The 21560-nt window shown below is 41.8% G+C and overlaps 1 protein-coding gene across 4 annotated transcripts; it reads left to right on the top strand.

Annotated features, from left to right (window-relative positions):
- Positions 1-640: 640 nt before the first annotated feature.
- Positions 641-17269, top strand: MAPK1IP1L (mitogen-activated protein kinase 1 interacting protein 1 like). 4 transcript variants are annotated; one of them, XM_055303699.1, is made up of 4 exons: positions 641-785; positions 1279-1368; positions 10249-10270; positions 10983-17269. In XM_055303699.1, the coding sequence occupies exons 3-4, from the start codon at positions 10253-10255 to the stop codon at positions 11709-11711; spliced, it is 747 nt and encodes a 248-aa protein (XP_055159674.1). In that variant the 5' UTR covers positions 641-785; positions 1279-1368; positions 10249-10252; the 3' UTR covers positions 11712-17269. The 4 variants fall into 4 exon arrangements, with proteins under 4 accessions (XP_055159674.1, XP_055159675.1, XP_055159676.1 ...); XM_055303700.1 differs by lacking the exon at positions 1279-1368; XM_055303701.1 differs by lacking the exon at positions 1279-1368 and having other exon boundaries at positions 641-805.
- Positions 17270-21560: the final 4291 nt, after the last annotated feature.

Here is a 21560-nt window from a genome sequence, read left to right as displayed (position 1 = left end):
CTGTATGTATATACATTTTGCACACTATATAATTACGGCAGATTCCTTGACAGCCGGGGGAATGTGTCAATCATCCTACAGACCTGACCCAAAGTAGGTAACGGTTCTTTGAAAGATGAACATGTGGGGTCCCCCTCCCCGTATCGCTCCTGTAGCGCTCCCCAGTTTCGGCCCGAGGGCCCGGATTCACTGCTTGGCCGCATTCACAGCCAGCCGGCATCCAAGCCCGCCTGTAAAAATCTCTAAGCGTAGGAAATCCAGAAGCAGTCCTCAAACCAGTCCAGGAAACAAGTTAGCAGTTTCCGCCGGGGTGCCCAGAACGTCACTGGCTACAGGCATTTCCTCCGAGTGCTCAGAATTCCGGAAAACCGGGGAGCTTTCCTCCCTCCCGCGGGAGGAAAACAGCCGCCCCGGGGCGAGCCGGAGGAGCAGCCGCCGGCCCGGCCCGCCCCGCCCCGCCGGGCAGGCCGCAGTGCCGCAGTGCCGCGCGAAGCCTGCGGGGGGCGCCCGCGGCCGCACCCGGCCCGGGGAGGAGGGGGGAGAGCGCGCGGGGGCGGCGCGCTCGGCGCTTCCTGTTCCGGCGCCAGGAGGAGTCGCGCGCTGTTAGTGCTGCCGCTGCCGCCGCCGCCGCCGCCGCCGCCCCCGCCGCCGCCGCTGCCGCCGCCGCTGCTGCCGCCGCCGCCGCCGCCGCCGCCGCCAGTCAGTCCGCGTTCGGTTCTTCAGCACCCGATTCCCCCGGACCCATCGCCGCTTCTAGACTTTGCTGCGGGCTCGGATCTTGCCGGGTGAGGCTGCCTCGGCGCTAGTGGGTATCGTGGAGGGGGGCAGGGGAGCACGCCCAAGCGGGAGACGGGCGCGGTAACAGAAGAACCTCGAGTCGCCTCTTCAGGGGCCGGGACTAAACGTCGGCCCCCGCCATCTTCCCTCAGGCTGCGAGGTGCCCCCCGATCGCCCCCCGGGGAGGAGGCGTCGGAGGCGGCTGACGTCGCGCCGGACGGGTTTCTCCGCACTTGACGTCAGGCCGGGTTTGGGGGCGGGGCGGCGAGAGGGCCCGGCCCCTCCCCCACCCTCCCCACCCCCACCCCCACCCCTTTCCGGGCGGCGCGACCCGCTCGGCGGCCGGTTCGCTCCGGTTGATCCCGGACTCCCTTTGTTCGTTGGGCCCTGAAGGGTTCCCGGCTCGCGCCCCCTCGGTCCCCTCCCCCATTCATTAATTTCTAATAAAACGGGAGAGAGGGGCCTGAACAGCCTTGGAGGAATCTGGCACTTGTTTAATAGGATTGCCCGCCGTGTGACAACGTTCCGGTCGTTAGTTGCCGAAGGAGTTGCTACCCAGATCATATTCGATGAATACACATGACAGAAGCCGTGAGTTCGGCGATACTCTCTTTCTTAGGATTTGGGGGCTTATGTTACGCGTGGAAGCTTATAAATAGCTGAACCGTTTCCTCTTCGAAAACCAAAAGCAGTGCTTTTACTGGTGAAAAATCTCTAATGTTGAGGCATCAGACCGTATTCCCCTGACGGGGGAAAAAAAAAATTACTGCTGAAGAAATACACACTCTTGCACACCTGGTGGTTGTGAAGGCATGTTCTGTAAAGGGGCCTTCTTTTACAGGCCAAGGTAGCCTTCGGAGAGCTTTCAGAAGTTCTTTGTTCGGCTGTATTCACTGGGCAGCAACAGGAATTTTTCTGGTACTTACCAGGCGTCTCTGAACCTCCTGTTTAAAACTAGTTTGCCTCAGCAACTTGAGTTGGGTTGTGTGTGTGAGAATGTTCTTTTCTTCTCTCCAGAAGGAACAGAGAGAGACCCATTCCTTAACTGCAAGGCTCGGGGCCGGTATGTTTTGGAATTCAGCAATCTTCGAATTGTGTCTTTAGATTTTAGAAAGAGTAAGATGCGTAGACCAGAGGTATCACCCTCACAAGGTCCCAGCAGCATCCCTGAGACTACGGTAATAATGGTGCAGGGATAGGTGTGACTTCATGGAAACTGTAAATATCCTCAGGTCACGTTTTGCCACCAACTAAGTTTTATGCCAAATTGTGGAATTTTCCTTTTCTTTTCAGAAGTTTCCGAATCGAGAACTGCAGATAAAGGTTTGCAGGCCTGTGACCGCAATTGTAAAAGTTAACATTTGTTGAGTTTTCCTTGAGTGCCAGAGAGAGACCAGGAGATTGGTTTATTTTGTCAGTCTCGGGGCAGGTCTGCAAGGTGGATACTACTCCTGTGTACTTAAACCTCTGGAGTTTGAAGAATTCAACCTGTCCATCGCCAGCCAGTGAAGAGCTAGGGTTTTATCTACGCAGCCATAACTTTCAGGGTCATTCTTTTAATCTCTGCTGCCATACCATGTAGGAAGAAAGACAAGGGAATATATCTGTTGCCCATCCACTATTTTTTAGAGCACTGTTATTATAGACACTTAATTTATGAATACCATTTAGTCTTTCACATCACTAGCCCTTTTATAGTTGAAGAAACTGAGTCACTGGGGTGAGCTGAATCTGATTGAGACAATCAAACCTCAGTCTAAAGGCTCTCTGCTAAAACTTCTATCCCTCCCCTCTCTGTATTCCAGCCAATTCAAACTGCTTATATTTCCCATAGCGTATTCTTGCCTGCTTTAGCTTTTGCACAATCTGCTCTTTCCCGGGGCCTGTCCCATCATCCCCTACTGCCAGCTCTTCATTGTTCTCCCAGACTGCAAAGGAACCTCTTCTCAGGGTTCCTCCCCTTATTCTCCTTTCCTTGATTCCTTTAGGTGCCCTTTAGGTACTCAACTTGGTGCCCTGGGCTTACCCAAAGTAAGGTAGTTACTATTTAAAGGATAGTGCAGGGGGATCCCTGAGTGGCTCAGTGGTTTACCACCTGCCTTTGGCTCAGGGTGTGATCCTGGAGTCCCAGAATGGAGTCCCGCACCAGGCTCCCTGCCTGGGGCCTGTTTCTCCCTCTGCCTGTGTCTCTGCCTCTCTCTCTCTCTCCCTGTCATGAATGAATGAATGAAATGAATGAATGAATGAATAAATAAATAAATAAATAAATAAATAACCTTAAAAAAAAAATAAAGGGTAGTTCACCAGATTGTGAATTCCTTAAATGTCTATTCAGTGTAGTACTCTTCATTTCCCCAAAGCCTAACAGCACAGTGCCTGGTGTGTATATTCCAGGCATAAGTATAAAAAAAAATGATACTTTAAAAAATTATGTCTTTTGGGACGCCTGGGTGGCTCAGCAGTTGAGCATCTGCCTTCAGCTCCAGTTGTGATCTCAGGGTCCTGGGATCAAGTCCCCACATCGGGCTCCCCACAGGGAGCCTGCTCTTCCCTCTACTTGTGTCTGCCTCTCTCTCTGTCTCTCATGTATGAATAAATCTTTTAAAAAAATAAAAATTATGTCTTTCAAAAGCTTAAGAATATTCAAAAACTTTACTAAGTCCCCAGTTCCTTGAGTTGTCCAAATGTAAAATGGAATGTATCTGATAAAAGAGCCAATAATAAAAATGATCAAATATTCTTTTTTTTTTTTTTTAATTTTTTTTATTCATGAGAGAGGCAGAGACATAGGCAGAGAGAGAAGCAGGCTCCTTGTCTGGAGCCGGATGTGGGATTTGAACCCAGGACCCCTTGATTGTGCCCTGAGCCACCCAGGTGCCCATAATCAAATACTCTAATCAGAAATTTATATTTTCAATATGTTACCATCATCTTCTCCCATACTAAACAAATCAGTGCCAAAGTCTTGATTTCTCATAGTTTCTTTTTTTTTTTTTTTTTAAGAGGTGGGGAGGGCCAAAAGGAGAGGTTTCGTGGGGGGGTTTTGTTTTTTGTTTTTAGATCTTATTTAGAGAGAGTGGGCAGAGGGGAAGAGAGGATCTCAAGCAGACTCCTCTCCTAGAGCACCCAGCCCGACACGGAGCTTGACCCCATGATCCTGAGATTATGACCTGAGCCAAAACCAAGAGTGGGATGATCAACTAACTGAGCCACCCAGGCATCCCTCTTAGTTTCTCTTAATAAACATCTTACTTGTCTGTAGTACTTTATAGATTATTAAACATGTTACTTTTAATTTATCTGTGAAGTAGTCAGGAATTAAAACTTTTGCAGATGAACGGTGGTCTATGGTTAAGCTTGCCTTAGTCAAGAGTCAAAGGATTGATTTCCACATTTCATAACTGTCTAGTCCTTTGCTCTTGACACTCCACCACAAATTGTGATGGCCCTTTGAAATATTCCTTGATGGGTAGTCACTAGTAATATACAGAGTTTAACTTGTTTTTAGAACCTCCTGGTCGGATGCCTGGGTGGCTTAGGGGTTGAGCGTCTTCCTTTGGCTGAGGGTGTGATCCCTGTGAGGAGCCTGCTGTTCTCTCTATGTCTGCCTCTCTCTGTGTCTTATGAATAAATAAGATCTTTAAAAACGAATAATAAGAAATAAAATAAAATCTACTGGTAATTGGATTTCCATTTGACTCTAAAAGCCATAAGAGTGGGGATCCCTAGATGGCTTAGCGGTTTAGCACCTGCCTTTGACCCAGGGCGTGATCCTGGGGCTCCAGGATCGAGTCCCACATGGGCTTCCCTGTGTGGAGCCTGCTTCTCCCTCTGCCTGTGTCTCTGCCTCTCTCTGGGTCTCTCATGAACAAATAAAATCTTTAAAAAAAAAAATTAAGATTTTTTACATAAGAATTACAGAAATGTTTTACTTTTCTAAGGTATGTCAAAAGAAATTTTGTTCTGCTTTTAAGTTTCTGTTTTTACTGCTCAAAATAGAATGACTTTCAGTGGATACATCATAGATCCTGCCATAAAGTAGTAATGGAAAGTTTTAGAAATAATAGCTTTACTGTATTCCAAAAAGAAAAAATGAAAATCTTGATTATGATTATAAACTGGGGAGGGGGGCGCGGGCGCGTTCAGGGTTACTTTGGCCTCATCTTAATTAGCATAATCCAGGATGCCTAGGTGGATCAGTTGGTTAAGTGTCTGACTCTTGATTTTGGCTCAAGTCATGACCTCAGAGTCCTGAGATGGACCCCCATGTAGGGATCCATCCACATTTGGCGTGGAGCCTGCTCAAGAGTCTTTTCTCCCTCTGCCTCTACCCCTACCCTCCCAAAATATCATATTCTAGGTATTTTGGAATAGTTTTTTAGGAAAGTCTCAATTTTAAAAAATTACGCAAGTCTTCTTATATTGAAACACTGCTGTCAGGGCACCTGGGTGACTTAGTTGGTTGAGCGTCTGCCTTTGGCTCAGGTGGTGATCCTGGGGTCCTGGGGTCGAGTCCTGCATTGAGCTCCCTGCTCCCTGCAGGGAACCTGCTTCTCCCTCTGCCTGTGTCTCTGCCTCTCTCTCATGAATAAATAAATAAACTCTTAAAAGAAAAAGAAACACTGCTGTCCAGCTCTGCTTTTTACCTTTTATGATGCAAGTAAGTAAATTAGAATGTTTCCCATTAATAGGAACACTGCATATTCTAGACAATGGAGAGAAGGTCACTTTACTAAAAGTTCCTATAGAACAAGAAATGATCTACCTCTAATCCCTTTAGTGAGGGCTTCATTACTTAATCATAAGATTCTAATACCTCCTTTGTCTTTCAGAATTTTATTTTTAACTTCAAATTTTGAAAGCCAGAGTTGTGAGTCAGTTTAATATTAACTTACGGAATAACTTATATTCTAATGTAATTTTACAACTAGTTAACTTTATATAGTGTTTGTGTATATATATATTTTTTTTAACTAAGAGGGAAAAGAGTAATTCTGAAAACCTGAACAGCAAGCAAGAGCACATGAATTTGAATGGATTGCTTTGTTAGTTCTCCACTCCAGAATTAATGTGAACTTTGATACAGAACCATTTTCTGTTTCAGAAAGGTTCACCCTGTTTGAAAAGCATGTTACTGTCTTATGTAGACTTTAAACTTGTCATGCACTGATAAAGTTTTTTCAGGTGTTCATCCTAAGAATTTACTCTTATGTGATGTAAGGTTTTAGTACAAAACCTTAATGTGGGAATGAATGGATAGTTGTATATACTATATATTCAAAATGTGTTTTTTAATATTCTGAATAAATAGCAAGATTATGGCAGTTGTAGGCTTCACACTTTGTCTTTATCATTCCTGTTAGCCAATTGTACTTGAAAATAAAACTAAGACTGCAAGGATGGCTCAGTATTAAACAGTTTTCTTGTGTAACTATTCATGGATCAAAGGAGAGAAACTGTGATCAGCTCATTAGATGTCAAAAAGATCAAAAGAAATGCAGTGTCTTCTCGAAATGTTTTTTAACTAGCAAACTAGGAATAAGTAAATCTAGCAACATAGGCATAAATAGACATCTTTAATGTAATTTTTTCCATCTTAAACTAAAAATGGGAACGCTTTTAGGATTTTATTTGAGAGAACAAAAAAGAGCATGAGCAGGATGAGGGGCAGAGGGAGAAGCAGATTCCCGCTAAGCAGGGAGCTTAATGCGGGGCTCCATCCCACAACATGGGGATCATGGCGGGAGCTGAAGGCAGACGCTTAACCTATGGAGCCACCCAGGTGCCCCTAAAAAATGGGAATTTTATGTAAACGTTAGAAGCATTTCCAGGAGAGTTGGAACAAGACCATTGTGCTCACTATCACTAACGTTTCATTGTAAAGTTTAGCTGACGCAAAGGAGAAAAGAGGTGTAAATATTGAAAAGAAAATGTAGGGCAGCCCAGGTGGCTCAGCGGTTTAGTGCCATCTTCGGCCCAGGGCCTGATCCTGGAGACCTAGGATCCAGTCCCACATTGGGCTCCCTGCATGGAGCCTGCTTCTCCCTCTGTGTCTCTGCCTCTCTCTCTCTGCTCTCTCTCTCTCTCTCTCTCTCTCTCTGTCTTTCATGAATAAAATAAATAAAATCTTTTAAAAAGAGAGAGAATGTAAAATAAACTTGCATATTTGTTTATTGCAAATGATAGAATTCGTTACCTGAAACCCCAGAGAATCAAATGTGACACTTTCAGGAATAAAATAATTTAGTAACATCACTGTTTACAAAAGTAATTCACTAAAATTTAAAAAGCCTTTCACTTAGGGGTGCCTGGTTGGCTCAGTCAGAATGTGTGGCTCTTGATCTCAGGGTCATGAGTTTGAACCCCACGTTAAGGCTAGAGTTTATTTATTTATTTTTTAATTTTTATTTATTTATGATAGTCACACAGAGAGAGAGAGTGAGAGGCAGAGACACAGGCAGAGGGAGAGGCAGGCTCCATGCACCGGGAGCCCGACGTGGGATTCGATCTCGGGTCTCCAGGATCATGCCCTGGGCCAAAGGCAGGCACCAAACCGCTGCGCCACCCAGGGATCCCCAGAGATTACTTTAAAAAAATAAACTATTGAGTGATAAATGACAATGATGGAAACCAGGAAGATATACTTTGTTCTTGAATGAGAAGATTCGATATTTTGAATGTTCCATGTTCTCTAATCTGTAAATTTAATGCAATCCCAACCAGAACACCAACAGATTATTTTTTTTATAAAATGATCTGGAAAAAAATAATATTCAGGAGTCCAGGGGAAAAAGACAACAGTAATAGGTCAACTGATATTAAAATTTATTTAAAATATAAAGCTACCGAAATTAAGATGGAATGTTGTGGTGCAGATCAGTGGAAAAGAACAGAGGTCTCTAGCCTGGTGGTTAAGAGCCTTGGCTCTAGGGATCCCTGGGTGGCGCAGCGGTTTAGCGCCTGCCTTTGGCCCAGGGCGCGATCCTGGAGACCCGGGATCGAATCCCATATCGGGCTCCCGGTGCATGGAGCCTGCTTCTCCCTCTGCCTGTGTCTCTGCCTCTCTCTCTCTCCCTGTGTGACCATCTAAATAAATAAATAAATAAATAAGCCTGCTTCTCCCTCTGCCTGTGTCTCTGCCTCTCTCTCTCTCCCTGTGTGACTATCATTTAATTAATTAATTAATTAATTAATTAAAAAAAAAGAGCCTTGGCTCTGGAATCAGACCATACCCGAATTTGAACTTTTCTATTTGTCACATTTGTTGTGTACCCTTAAACAAGTTAACTTGATGAGCCTCCTTTTCTCAAGCTGTAAACTGAGTGAAAAATTTGCATTTATTCCGTGAGATTACCTGCCTAAAACATTTACAGCACAGTACCTCTTTTGTAGCAAATATTCGTTAAGTATTTGTTGTCAGAAGTATCTGTTGTCAATAGTGGCAGTAGAATGTGTTAAGGGTAGCTTGTCATATCCATTGAGAAAAGATAGATTATACAGTAATTATTGTTTGAAAGAAAAACATTTTAAGTTGGGGGCACCTGGATGGCTCAGTTGCTTAAGTGTTTGACTTCAGCTCTGGTCATGATCCCAAGGTCCTGGAATCAAACCCCATGGGGTTCCTTGCTGAGCAGGGAGGGAGTCTGCTTGTCCCTCTGCCCCTCCCCCTGCTCATCTCTCTCTCTCTAAGTATTTTTTAAAATACATATTTTAAGTTAAAACCTGCATTGTTAGAAAGCATAGGTGAATTTTTTGTCTCGTATACTTCAGGATTAATCTCCTTACAATTTTATAAAGCCTTTAAAAAATGTACTACTAAGGAGTAAAATTATCAAAGGCAAAAAGAGTACATACTGTCTTAACTGCATTTATATGAAGTCACAGAATAAGCAAAAACTGAGGAAGTGATTGCTGAGTGAAAGGGGAGTTGATTGGAAAGCATCAGTAAACCTGGAGTGAAGGAAAATGTTCTGTATTTTGGTTAGTGGCATATACAGTTGTCAGAAATTGTTGACCTGAACACCTCACATCTGTGCATTTTATTGAGTATTAATTATGCTTCACTTTTAGAATTTGACAAAAGTGGTACAAAGATTTATGAGCAAGTTCACAAAAGTTTATTCTAAATTGAATATGGGATTTAAAATATGCTCTAGTTTCCACTTAATTTTAAAAATGTAAAAGTTGGGCACTCTGGGTGGCTCAGCGATTTAGTGCCACCTTCGGCCGGGGGTGTGATCCTGGGGACCAGGGATTGAGTCCCGTGTTGGGCTCGCTGCATGGAGCCTGCTTCTTCCTCTGCATGTGTCTCTGCGCCGTCCCCGTCTCCACCCCACCCACCCACCCCCGTGTGTCTCTCATAAATAAATAATCTTTTTTAAAAAATAAATAAAAATGTAAAAGTTAAAACAAGGTGCCAATTTTTAACCTGTCATAATTGAAAACTACTTAGAAATTTAATAATACCCAGTGGTGAAGAAGAGTTTTAAAAAATAATGTAGGGCATCCCAGGTGCCTCAGAGGTTTAGCGCCACCTTGAGCCCAGGGCCTGATCCTGGAGACCCAGGATTGAGTCCCACGTCAGGCTCCCTGCATGGTCAGCTTCTCCCTCTGCCTGTGTTTCTGCCTCTCTGTGTGTGTGTCTCTCATGAATAAATAAAATCTTTAAAATAAAATAAAAGATGTAAATTGGCAAAGGACTTTAAAAGTGGCATGGACTTTTTTATTATTATTATTCATGAGAGACACAGAGAGAGAGGCAGAGACACAGGCAGAGGGAGAAGCAGACTCCATGCAGGGAGCCTAGGATCACGTCCTGGGCCGAAGGGGGGAGGCACTAAACCGCTGAGCCACCCACCGATCCCCTGTGGCATGGACTTTTAAGATGGATTGTAGATAGCCTTACCTGTTCACTGTAAATTTTACTTCCAGGACTTTTTCCTGATGACACATTCACAAGCATATGTCTTCAGAAGTGTTGACTGTATCATTGTTTAAAACAGCTCAAAATGCAAACAAACTACCATCAAAATTGAGAGTGAACTATATTGTGGATCACTTTTATATGATGTGCAGCTAGTAAAAAGGGATGACATTTGTAGAACTATATAACTACTGGGATCCCTGGGTGGCGCAGTGGTTTGGCGCCTGCCTTTGGCCCAGGGCGCGATCCTGGAGACCCGGGGTCGAATCCCACGTCGGGCTCCCAGTGCATGGAGCCTGCTTCTCCCTCTGTCTGTGTCTCTGCCTCTCTCTCTCTCTCTCTCTCTCTGTGTGACTATCATAAATAACAAAAAAAAAAAAAAAGAAGAAGAAGAACTATATAACTACTATAGAAGTTTTCCCTACATAAAGAAAAAAACCCTGCATATATGATTAGGTAAAAAATGGTGTACACAAAGTTCTTTAAGGAATATATGAGAAATGGTAAGCACTGGTTTTGAAGTATTCTTTTTTCTTTCTGCTTTTTAGGAAAATGTCTGATGAATTTTCGGTAAGTTGATGCATTTATCCTTCATAAGTATTTTGGCTCTTAAGAAAATGACACAGGAAAAAAAAAATTTAAAAAGAAAATGACACAGCGATGCCTAGGGTGGCTCAGTGGTTGAGCACCTGCCTTCCGCTCAGAGCGTGATCCTGGAGTTGCAGGATCTAGTCCCACATCGTGCTCCCTGCATGGAGCCTGCTTCTCCCTTTGCCTATGTCTCTGCCTCTCTCTTTATGTGTCTCTCATGAATAAATAAATAAAATCTTTTTTAAAAAAAATGACATTAATAAAGTTACTCCTATTCTCTTTTAACCAGGCAGTGTTAATAATGGCCAGCATTACATGAACTATCTCATTTAAGCCTCAACTTAATGCTGAACTTTTTTTTTTTTTTTTTTTTTTTTTAATGAGGAAACTAAAGAAGCTCGGAGAGGGTATGTTGCTTGTTTGAGGTAAAGCCAGGATTCAGATTCTCAGTATTTTGAGTAATTGTATTTAGGAAATTTGGTCGGCTTTAATGAGTTTGCGTTGTAATGTTGATGTAAAGTTGATTTTTATGTTACATGGATTGTTCTTAAACTGAGCGATTTAGCTTTTGAAGATTTTCTAGGAGTTTATAATCCCTCTGTAGCTTACTATTCTTTATGGGTTTATAATCATGTTTGACAGGATTTGTCCCTAAATAAGATTGATAAAACATGCCTGTTTTGTATTCCAGTTGGCAGATGCACTACCTGAACACTCCCCTGCCAAAACGTCTGCTGTGAGCAATACAAAACCTGGCCAACCTCCTCAAGGCTGGCCAAGTTCCAACCCTTGGAATAACCCAAGTGCTCCACCTTCTGTGCCATCTGGACTCCCACCAAGTGCAACACCCTCCACTGTGCCTTTTGGACCAGCACCAACAGGAATGTATCCCTCTGTGCCTCCCACCGGACCACCTCCAGGACCCCCAGCACCCTTTCCTCCTTCTGGACCATCATGTCCCCCACCTGGTGGTCCTTATCCAGCCCCAACCGTGCCAGGCCCTGGCCCCACGGGGCCATATCCTACACCAAATATGCCCTTTCCAGAGCTTCCAAGACCATATGGTGCACCCACAGATCCAGCTGCTGCTGGTCCTTTAGGTCCATGGGGATCCATGTCTTCTGGACCTTGGGCGCCTGGAATGGGAGGGCAGTATCCTACCCCTAATATGCCATATCCATCTCCAGGGCCATATCCTGCACCCCCTCCCCAAGCACCAGGGGCAGCGCCACCTGTTCCATGGGGCACTGTTCCACCAGGAGCCTGGGGACCACCAGCACCATATCCTGCCCCTGCAGGATCATATCCCACACCAGGACTCTATCCCACTCCCAACAATCCTTTTCAAGTGCCTTCAGGACCTTCTGGTGCTCCACCGATGCCTGGTGGCCCCCATGTGAGTGTTAAATTTGTTATTTAAAATGCACTAATAGTCACATGAGCACAACTGAAAGATTATTTGCCTCCAGTTTTAGATAGAAGATTAGAAAGCATTTAAAACTTTTTAAAAGAGGGTGGTATGTGTATATAGAAGAGTACATTTCAAGCTTTAGATAAACCATTTAGAAGGGTGACATTAGTTATTCCTGGTTCTAAAAATAGAAAAATTTCCCAGAGATCCCCAAAGACTTTGAAATGTAGTAAGCAATGTCTTCAATAACATCTTTGAGGTAAACTCAGTTGCAGTTCATCGGACTTAACTTTCTTTTAACATCACATTTTATAACATCACATCAAAGCACAGTTCAGTAAAAACAGTCTCTGCCTGCGTGATCTACCAAGGTAGATTTTTAGAAAATCTAGGACAGTGAATATGTATGTAGCCTTGCCTGTCCTTTCTATAATTCTCCGTAGTGTTTCTCAGCCAAAGTTTTGTTAGATCCTCAGCACCATTGAGCTCCAGGTTATACGACTATTCTGCATTGTCATGCAGAAAGCATGCCATGTGATGCTTTACTGTCAGCCAAGCCAGAGTGATAGGGTTGACATTTTAGTTGGAGAACCTGTTGGGGGCATTTGACCAAATAGAAAAGCATCCCACTTCCCCCCAGAAGTAAGTCAAGTGAGTCTTCAAATAGTCATGTTTCTCCTTCAAGGAAAAAATGACTTAACAAAGTAATCAGATCTCCGACTAGATTAATCAGATGTCTACCTTAACTGTAAAGGAAAAAGAATCTTAATAAAATGCCCCCTAAACTTACTTTCATTAGTATAACTTCTTGCTATACATATTTTATTTAAATTTTTTGCAAATTGTATGCCAAAATAAATGGGATGACTTGGTGTTTGGATTTGTTAAGTAATAAGTTTATTTTAAACCACAGCAAGGAGTTAATAAACTCCACTTAGAAAAACTGGAGGTTTACTTTTTCTTTTTTCTATTGCAGTCTTACCATTAAGTTAATGGACGAAGAGAGGACGCTTTGCTTTTTGAAGTACATATATATGCACATGAATGCATATATAAAAATTGCTGGTTTCACTATTCTTAGAGGGCATTCATGAAAGAACAACTCTTGCACCTCTCAGAGAAGATATCTGCCTCTTGTACTTGGATGTATAGTACATCTGATGGATACAATCAGATAAAAATGTAAAAGTAAATCATTCAAATGTGATTTTTATTCGGTTTTTATTGAACGTTAACGTGATGAAGTATATTGATAGCTCTTTGATATAATTTGTTTAAAAAAGTTTTCGATTTGTTTAAATTATGAAACCACACACTTAAAAACCTAAAATGTGGGTTATTGTTAGAATCTGCAACCTCATTGGCAAATTAGTTCAAGTATTTTTCTATAATCACTTTTTCCCCTAAATAAACACACTTTGAAAACAATCACATTGTCATAATTTAAACAAATGATGCCTCTCAACATCTTGAACTGCTCTGTCTATAGGATAAATAAACCTGGTCCTCTTGAAGTTGTAGTTTGGATATATATTTTAAAGCTGTTGGTAATTATTGTCAGATGTTGAGCTCATTAGCCAGGCAGTGTTCATTTTTATCCTTGAGCTTTTAGTAAAAACTTTTTTTGATTTTGAGTTTTACCTGATTTGCTTTTATTTTTAGCCAGATGGTCACACAGCTCTAAAATCTGCCATTTATGAAAACTTTTTTCTTTTTAATGCAGGCCAACATGTGTGTAAATTATTAGAGAATTGGTCATCTCTGTATTGCTTTGGAATAGATTTTGAGGTGTCTGTATTGCTTTGGGAAGAACTCAAAGAAGGAAATAATTCTCTCCTTTGTCTTGAACGTCAAACCAGAGGAAACCCTGGAAATTGCTTCATAGTGACAAGTAACTTGCATTCCCCACAAAATCCTCTTCTGCCCAGATCCTTCCGTGTAGATCCCTCTCCTTCAGTTCTTTAGAAGGAGCACATCCCTTAGTTTCTCCCTGATATGGAAAACTGGCACACTGTAGGGGTTGTTGTAAACACATATAGCAGTTATGTTTCAAGAACTGTAGTCATTTAGGCACGACTCTTCTCTATACAAGTGCGATCAAAATGTGTATGTCTTCAGAGTCTGATTAAGCTGTGTCATTGTCTTTTGCATAGTTTCCTACATCTGTTGTAAAGTGCTATGGCTAACAGTTCAGTTCTGTTTGTTGACAGGTAAATAGGTAGAATTCGAGTGCCATCCTTAAAAATTACCCTCTAGCTCTAACACTGAAAATAATAATAAGGTGTAGATCTCTGCAATTGCGTTGAAGGCAGTGTGACTGTTGCTTAAATTAGTGTTGTTTGTATCCACCAAAATAGCCTGAGTAGCTTCTTGGCACCTTACCTTTAAATCAGACTCTTAGATTCTTAGAACTGACTATGTTATTTGTTAATAACATTTTGAAACTTTGAATGTATCCATTGGGTTACTAAAATAAGTTGTGAATTTCTTGACTAGTATAGGAGAGACTTATGCTAGAGCTCTTGTTTTTGCTTAGAGAAATATTTAGTAGTTTGTTTCTCTTATAGTTAAAATGTCAGGAATGCCAAATGCTGCCAATTTAATGGTTTGATAGCTACCTCTTTTTAAGAATGCAAGATGGTCATCTTTGAGAAGAACATTCAGTGTTTAAGCTCCCTTTTAAGTAGATGATAGAGTCAAGCTTTCAGAATTGAAACTGATTTGTTTAGATACTTTGAGACTGGGGAATGTTGTTAGACAGCTCTTACTTAGTGGCACAAGCGGTCTTTTTTTCTTTTGCTTCCTTGCAAGGACAAGCCCCAACGATCTATGACACTCTTGGAATCTTTTGTCAGAGTAGCCTCCCATTTACAAAGTAGTAAGTAGCCTTAGAAGGTATTTTAGCTTAAATTATCAGGCAATTTCAGCTAACTGGAGGGATAAGAGGAAAAGTGAGATAACAAAGATATCTTTGTGGTTATTTTGGTTGTGTTACATTGGGACAAGTTCACAACTCTGGCTTTAGATACAATATTTAATGTGACACTAGAGAATAGTGTTTGATTAAGAGAAATAGCACGTTTGGGAATCTAATTGTGGAGTCCATTTATGAGATGAGAAAATCTGCTGAAGAATTTGAAGGACCATGTATCTGAGATTTGGTATTACTACTCCCAATAAGTATATAAACTTAACTAGTGACCCATACTGCCCAGTGTACCCTTTTCTTTGCTTTTCAAGGACTTTCCAAATGATAGTTGTGAGGTTTTTTGCTTTTTGTTTTTTTATATATATAAGAATGGAAATCAAAGGGACTAGAATTTGCTTTTATATTCCATTTAGTTTCTTAGAGCATTATTTCTCAACTTGCAGGGGAAGTCTCGATTCTTGTGAGTACTCCGGGACAAAATGTCTTTAGGTTCAGGGTAAAGTTAAAAGCAGAAGTTTTCTGGTGGAGTAATGGGGGAAAGCATGGGGGAAGGTTTGTCCGTTTACAAGGGAATTGTGTTGCTTTTGAAACCAGTCCTATTAGGCTGGCATCAGTTTAGGGAAGAGCTTGTTTCCTAGAAAGTTTGGTCTTAGAAGAGAAGACCGTATAGAATATGCTGATACTTGGACTCTCTCAGAACAAGAACTTAAAGACAAATTTGGTGGAGAGAATTGAGATGTATTTGAGGATTAGTGTTTCTGGAGTTGGAGTCTTAGGTTTTGACATGTTAAACCAAAAAATGACAAGGAAAAATGAAAATAAAGACTTTACATCCTCATCACACACGCAGTTCTCAAGAATCAAGGCTCCTTAAAGGAGTGCTTGAAATCCCTTGGCTTGTCTATGCTGGACTCGGCCTGATGCCTTTTCATGCTTTTGAACAAAAGATGGCTGTTTATAGCTCGAACTCCACAGCCCTGTTTGGTATAAAGTAATACATTGAGTATTCAGGAATAGGCAATATATTTGTTTAATTAGCCAAGGTCCTCCTTCCTTGTCAGTTTTCCTGTTTTCATTAGAGAATAATAAAAGAGGAGAGAAGAAAGGGGGTGAATTTTTGGCCTTCATCTGGCACACTACTACAACAGAGTATTGGCATATTTTCTAGGAAAGAAAGCCTGTTTTGCCATAAAATTTTACCTCACAAATAATAAGTGCTACCTATTGTACTCAGCTGGACAGCTTTTGAAATTATTTGTATAGAAGAACTAAACTCGGGCAGCCCAGGTGGCTCAGAGGTTTAGTGCCACCTTCGGCCCTGGGCCAGATCCTGCAGACCCAGGATCGAGTCCCGCGTCGGGCTCCCTGCATGGAGCCTGCTTCTCCCTCTGCCTGTGCCTCTGCCCCGTCCTCTCTCCTTCTCTCTCTCTGTCTCTCATGAATAAATTAAAAAAAAAAAAAATAAAGAACTAAAAAAATAAATAATAAAGAACTAAACTCTAGTCACAGTTCAATTAAAAACGGTGACTCATTTGCGTGTCAGTCAGTTGCCTATACTTCAAACGATTAGTACCAATGTCTTCCTCACCCTGAATAATCCAGTGCTAGCTTTATATAAAATGCCACGGTTATAAACCCTAGAAAGTAAACCTAAACACAGACGTTCAGATGTTGGTTTTTGAAAAGCATAAGGTTAAATTCAGATAAATCATACTGTTAAAGGTACTATGCATAGAATGAAAGTGATAGGTAGCTTTCAGGAGGACTAAAATTTAATCTCAATAAAGCAATATTTAGTACTGAAGACAGACACTTTTTATTTTCAGAATTCTGCCAAGTAAACTTAAAATTGCCAACAAAATAATCAGTATTAAAGAAATGCCATGCAAGCTTCTGGCTGTAGAAAACAGGAGAACTATATTCATTCAACAGACACTTAAGTGTCCGATCCCAGTGCTTTGCCAGATTCCAGAGCTACAGAGATGAAAGAGAATGCCTGTCCCGCGGATGCTTACAGTCTAGGGGGTGGCATTACAGAATTCATTAGTACACCCATTTTTGGTTTACCTAGATAAACATTTTAGTCTGCTGTTGGTGGAAATTAGAGGCCAGCCTTTGGACATTTTAAAGAGCAAAGTTTGGTATACCTTTTTTCAAAGTAAGAAATTAATGCTTCTCAAGATTGTAGTGTTTGTCAGTGCAACTGTTCATGTGTGCAAAGTAACGGGATTTTTTTCCTCTTCTTCCCTGGATGAAGGCACTTAAACTGCCTGTCACTGGTTAGCAGATACTGATTTGTTGCCATTAAGTAAACTTGACTTCTTATGCGTGCTCTATAAAGGGTTTTTGTATTTTTTCTTAATATTGTGATTTTTTAAATTGACCTAATAATGACAAATTTAATGTATGTAATTGTCTATGCATTTTAAGTTAAACTGCCTAAAATGTGATTTGAGACATAGACATTTGTTTGTATTATGAACTGTAAGCAATCTTTGGAGACGTTAGGTTTTATCACCTGCTGCTGTATTTGTAAACAAAGACATATGTTGCTTTAAGAAGTAATTATAATTAGGAATAGTCTATGGATGTGATACTTGATATTTTTTAAGATAAACTTGTTTGCTTTTGTGTATTATACCTGAAAACTTTTTTAAAAAATGTATTTTCATGGTTTCACAGTTTTTCCATGTATCTTATTCTTTAGGCCCAGTTCTGGGCTTCCCTGAGAAGTCCAAAGCCTGATTACTGCAAAACTTGTCAAAAAGAAGAAAGGGGCCTGAGACACTCCTTGGTGTGTGACCTGAATTCACAAAGGCATTTAAATAGGGTGCCTGGGAACAACCCTCCACAGACCCTCTTTCAGCAACATGCTGTCCACTCTGGGTTTCTTCTCCTTTCAAGGCTGCTACATCGTTCTTTGTAACCACATTATCTGTATATGCAGAGTTAGGGAACCCTCCCTCTCTGCCCCAGCTGCCACCACCCCCGCTTTCTTTTATGAAAGGTGGTTCTATTCTTGTCATAACTGGTATGCCTGTGGTGAGGGTTACGGTATTAAACTCAGTATAGTTTGCCATTCCATTACCACGGGGTTTGCTAGCCTGTCTTGAACCTTGGTGTGAGTGGGGCTGTAAAATGAGTCACTCGTAATACATCAGCTTTTGAAAGAGACTTCCACTTTTTGCCTTATAATTGGACAAAGTGCAACTGTAAATTTTTAAGTTGCATTTGATATCTTGACTTCCTATCCCGTAAAGGTACCCGCCAAAAATGGAGCTCTGAAATAGGTAGTGAAATAGAAAATCATTCTGGAGCAGGGCTAGGGTTTTTTTCCCCCATCATGAAATGACACTGCTTCAGCAGCAGACACATTCTTTCCTGGGTACCTGACCCAAGCAGGTTCTTTACCACCGTGTTAAACTTGGCACCAATCCTTCTGCAACAGATTTCTAAAGCAACATAGAATCCTTTTCATGCATTTATTTTCAGTAAGACAATACAGTAGCATTCTACTATCAGAAGAGAATTGAGGCCATGCCATAGTTTGTCAGCACATGAACACGGTTCTCATGTGGGCATTAATACAGTTACTTTCACTCTGTATAGTGGTATCCAGGGGTTCCCAGGATGAGAAAGAGACAAAGCAGGTAGAACTTAGGCCCTGCCTCCTCCGGGCTTTCTCTCAAGCAATTGCAGTCTTCCACTTTACTTTTCTTCCATTTTACTTTACTGTATCAGCTTGGGCTGCCATGACAAAACATCATAGACTGGGTAGCTTAACCAACAGGGATTAATTTCTCACAGTTCGGAGACTAGGAGGTCCACAGTCAAGGTGCTGGCCTGCTCAGTTCCCCACTAGGGGTGCTTTGTGGCTTGTGGATGGCCATCTTCTCATGGTGGAGAAGGAGAAGCAAGCTGTGTTTGTCTCTTAGACACTAATCCCATTGTGAGGCTTCATCCTCGTGACCTCATCTAAATGAATTCTCCCAAAGGCTCCATGCCCAAATATCACATCCATGTTTAGGGCTTTGATGCTCATTTTGGGGAAAACAAATTGGTTCATAGCTCTTAACAGGTACATTGTTGGGGGAACAAAATACTTTGCTGCTTTTAAATTTCAATTTTTTTTTTTTAATTTATGATAGTCACACAGAGAGAGAAGCAGAGACCTAGGCAGAGGGAGAAGCAGGCTCCATGCACCGGGAGCCCGACGTGGGATTCGATCCCGGGTCTCAGGCCGCCCCAGGCCAAAGGCAGGCGCCAAACCACTGCGCCACCCAGGGATCCCTGCTTTTAAATTTCAAAAACAGTTGTGGATGACTGTCTCCTAGTTGAGGTTTGCCAAAATTACGGTCATACATTCACAAGTATAAGGCAATCTTAGTCCACCTAGAATTCTAAGCTATGCTTGAAGTGTTCATGGCATATAAAAGAAACACTTTGTTCAGTTTTTGCTTCATTCCTATTTTATGTCAAGCCTCATTTTTTTTTAAGATTTTATTTATTTATTCATGGGAGACACAGGCAGAGACGTAGGCAGAGGGAGAAGCAGGCTCCGTGCAGGGAGCCTGATGTGGGACTCGATCCCAGAACCTTGGGATCACACCCTGAGCCAAAGGCAGGTGCTCAACTGCTGAGCCAAGCCTCATTTTTTATTTTATTTTATTTTTTTTAAAGATTTTTTTTTAAGACTTATGATAGACATAGAGAGGCAGAGACACAGGAGGAGGGAGAAGCAGGCTCCATGCCAGGAGCCCGACACGGGACTTGATCTGGGACTCCAGGATTGTGCCCTGGGCCAAAGGCAGGCGCTAAACCGCTGAGCCACCCAGAGATCCCCCAAGCCTCATTTTTTAAATGGTCATTTAGACCAGCATTCCTTAAAGATTAGTAGGCAGATTAAAAAGAGGGGTTTTTTTTGTTTTTTTTTTTTTTTTTTAGAGAGATGAAGAGGTTAAGTAAATTGCCACAGTAAAAAGGATGACGCCAGTTCTGTCTTCAAGCTTAGGGTTTGTCCACTGTTTCGTGCTCAGGCATCCAGTAACCTGTTTATGCAGTTGCTTGCTTACCAGCCTAGACCTTTGCCTTTTCTCTTCCACAAGACATCCTGATTTGTCCATGTCCCCTTAAATTGTCACTGGTAGGGTCCAAAACTATGGGAAAACTCTGGTGAATACACTGAACTGGTTAATTTTTTAATGAAGTGGAGTTAAATTGAACTTCATGTATTTTCCTACTTAAAAGCTTAATTTCCAGGGAGCTAATGATAGCTTTTATGTACATTTTACATACTTAGGCTCATTCGATTCTTAATCTCCCACTTTTGAGATACATAAAATCTAGGAGGAGACAAAAACAAGTAGCTGACACTGCTAAACAGTGGACCTGAACAATTAAGCCTCACAAACCTCTAGGACAAGGTCAGTTCTCATCCCCATTTTATAGATGATGAAACTAAAGCTAATGAAACTGTAAGGAACCGAGATTAGATTCATAGCTGTGACTATTCCCAAAGATGTTGCTCCATAGCACTGTACTACAGTGTGCTGCTTTCTAAGAACAGCATCCTACGTGGGCCTGTCCTGGGTGCCCAGGCAGGCAGTAGTTCGGCAGTGATTCTGCTTCCAAAATTGTATACCTAGAAAGTCCAATCCATCTAACATGAACGTTAGGCAGGCCTTTCACGTGTTTCATGTCACTGAAGGAGTTTGCATTGGATGTCACTTTAAAGAGCTAGAGTTTGTGTCTGAAATGTACGTCCTTATAGTAGTTGATGAATAAGCACAGTTCTTAAACTACGAACCTAAAACCTACCTAGATTTTCATAAGCAAAGGTGAATTATGTTCAACGGTATTGCAGTTAAGAGTAGGTTAAAGATGTGGTTGTGAGAGTTGTCAGGAAAGGTCCTGGATCACCAAACCACTAGTTGTAGTCCTACCAATTATTGAGAACACTGGATATCCAGCTGCCCTGTAGTGGGGAAGACTTGGAGAAGCCCGTTGGAATGGCTGAGACAGAAGAGGTCTCTGTTAGCAGTGGAGGAGCAGCCAAGATGTCCAGGAGAACCGTACAGAGGGTGGGAGAGTCCAAGGAAGGTTCTGCCAAGTATGGCTTGACAGTTCTTTTTTTAAACTTGCCAGTACAGGACATGCTAAGTTAAAACATCTTAACCGTTGCCTAGTTACTGCAACACACAAAAATCCCAAGGACTAAACTTAATGAATACCTGGATCCTTTCTTGAATGCCCAAAGAAATCTTTACAAAAAAAGACCAAAAGTACATGACTAATGATTAGGACTGGCACCCAGGCTTTTTATGGAAGTGGGATGAGGAGGATTAATGCACACTAGGAAAAGCCTCTTTACAAACTACAGGATTTCTTATTTGAAAGGCAGTAATAAGCCTCCACCTCTGGTGAATCTCCAATAGAAATCTGATCAAATTCTAGAAGGCGACCCTATATGGTTTCAGGGAGCAGAGTTTTGAGCTTTGAGCTCAGCTCTGTAGTGCGATTTGTTGCAATTGATTAGCTTCCTGTGCTCACTTAACCTTACCGTAAAACAGATCATAATGCTCAAAGTACCATGAAGGAAAAAAAGGAACACTTTTCCTTCCTTCTAGCCAAAGGGATCTAGGGACACCTGGATGGCTCATGGTTGAGCATCTGCCTTTGGCTCAGGGCCTGATCCCGAGATTCTGGGATTAAGTCCTGCATCGGACTCCCTGCAGAGAGCCTGCTTCTCCTTCTGCCCGTGTCTCTGCCTCTCATGAATAAATAAATAAATCTTTAAAAAAAATAGAAATCTATTTGGGGTAGTAGCATAACTAAAAGATTGTAGCTCTAATACATAATATCTAGATGAAAATATATATATATATAATATCTAGATGAATGTACCTTAAATTAGATTATCATGTTTGAGA

This window comes from Nyctereutes procyonoides, unplaced genomic scaffold (genome assembly GCF_905146905.1).
Source record: "Nyctereutes procyonoides isolate TBG_1078 unplaced genomic scaffold, NYPRO_anot_genome, whole genome shotgun sequence".
Classification (NCBI taxonomy): domain Eukaryota; kingdom Metazoa; phylum Chordata; class Mammalia; order Carnivora; family Canidae; genus Nyctereutes; species Nyctereutes procyonoides.
The sequence above is the reverse complement of the archived record's forward strand: the minus strand, read 5'-3'. Positions and strand labels throughout refer to the sequence as shown.